This window comes from Oratosquilla oratoria, chromosome 1 (genome assembly GCF_046742065.1).
Source record: "Oratosquilla oratoria isolate Oo_2021 chromosome 1, ASM4674206v1, whole genome shotgun sequence".
Taxonomy (NCBI): Eukaryota; Metazoa; Arthropoda; class Malacostraca; order Stomatopoda; family Squillidae; genus Oratosquilla; species Oratosquilla oratoria.
Genome location: NC_134777.1, coordinates 285769 through 287500, shown reverse-complemented (window position 1 = coordinate 287500; position 1732 = coordinate 285769). Strand labels below are relative to the sequence as shown.

The window sequence follows — 1732 nt, the reverse complement described above, 5'->3', positions numbered from 1 at the left end:
GCAACTGGTGTTGTACACCGCCCCGGGCTGGTTCAATTTGCTCACCTTATCCTTGACCCGGTGTTACTTAGTCTGTGCGCGATGGTCACCCCATTTTTATTCAATATCCTCGCTGCGACCTCTGAAACCCCCTTCACGTAAGGGACCGTTATCCTGGTTGTGGCTGTTCATGTCTCGCCCCGGTCTATTTTTCTTCTCTGTGGCACCGTCCACCTTTTCACTACTTGATTCGGGTAGCTATTAGCCCGGAATACCCTCCTCAACCTGCTTCTTTCCTCTTTCAGCGACGCCTCTGTGGAGCAGATCCTCTCCGCCCTGTTCCACAACGTTTTCACCACGTTCATCTTGTGGCAGATCGGGTGATCACTACCGAAATCCAGCAGACGATCGGTATGCGTTGCCTTCCTGTACACGCTAGTGACCAAAATGTCACCCACGCGTTTCACCATTACGTCCAGGAACGGTAGCTCGCCTTCTGCCTCCTTCTCCATCTCGAATTGGATAGCCTCATGCTTCCCATTGAGCTGTTCCAGGAACCCATCCACATCTCTGTCCTTCAGGATTGCAAACACGTCGTCCACATACCGCGTCCACAGCTTCAATGATGTTGGTGCAGCGGACAAAATCTCATTCTCGAACCGCTGCATGGTGATCTCAGCCAGGATTACCGAAATTGGCGAGCCCATGGGGGTCCCAATTCTCTGGTGGTACACCGTGTCTCTGAAATTAAAAAAGGTTAAGTCTAGGCATAAATTCACCAACCTCATCAATTGACTGGTGAAAAGTTTTTCATTGTCCAGGTAGCCCCGTGTTTCCTCCATCGCGGACAACACCGCCCGTTTCACGAGGTCCTGCGGTAAAGACGTGAACATGGACTTCACATCGAAAGACTCCATAACCTCATCACTCTCCACTCTGATGTCTCGCACTTTTTCCAGAAATTCACTTGAATTTTTCAACATCCGTGTCGAGCTCACTACCAAGGGTCTAAGTCTTTTGGCCAGTACCGACGCTAGGTTATATGTGGGTTCTCCCCCATATATATATTGTGACACCTATGGGGAAGGGCCAGGTTCAAAAACTAGAGTTCTGCTTAAGAATGATTATTTCCTTCAAAAGAAACAAATAAACAAGATCGAAAAATAGAAGTCGCCAAAACTAGCGAAAAGTACAATGTCCGAAACACGTAAATTCACAGACAAATAAATACCAGACAATGGGTCTCTTTAGAACATGAAAGGCTAAGATAGCCAAGACACGTATATATATAAGTGTCGATCAAATATCGACATTCAATAAAGAAAAAAAAAAGTCTTAAAGACAATATGTGGTAAGGTCGAGAAATTTCGACCCACAGAATGGAAACTAAGTCCTACGTAATATTTTACGTAAAAATTACAAAGTCGAGAAAATTCTACGACTAAAAGTCTAAGTCCAACAAAGTGGACGAGTTCTAGCAAAGCTAGACTAAGATATGAGATTAGTGCAATGGGACTCTGATTTAAGCAGAGACCAGAATGACTCGAGAAAATACAAGTCGAGATGAAACTACGACTAAGTCAGTCCAACAAAGTGGATAAAACACTAGCAAAGCTAGACAAGGTAGCATGGGAGCTCTGATAAGCAGAGTCCAGCTTGACCGTTACAAGCAGATGTATATATACACTCCTCCGTAAGATCCGGAGAGATACCAAGTGTCGCTAGACGCGACGATTAACAAGAGTGTTTAGGA

General features: G+C 45.3%; 1 protein-coding gene across 1 annotated transcript in view; it reads right to left on the bottom strand.

The window, feature by feature from the left end:
- LOC143031510 (uncharacterized) overlaps positions 1-962 on the bottom strand; it is a 53492-nt gene extending 52530 nt beyond the window's left edge. The window contains exons 1-2 of the mRNA XM_076195452.1: positions 763-962; positions 438-720 (exon numbers count right to left, since the gene is read on the bottom strand). Coding sequence (XP_076051567.1) covers positions 438-720; positions 763-962 — 483 coding nt within the window. The remainder of the gene's footprint in view (positions 1-437; positions 721-762) is intronic.
- Between the last annotated feature and the right edge of the window lie 770 nt (positions 963-1732).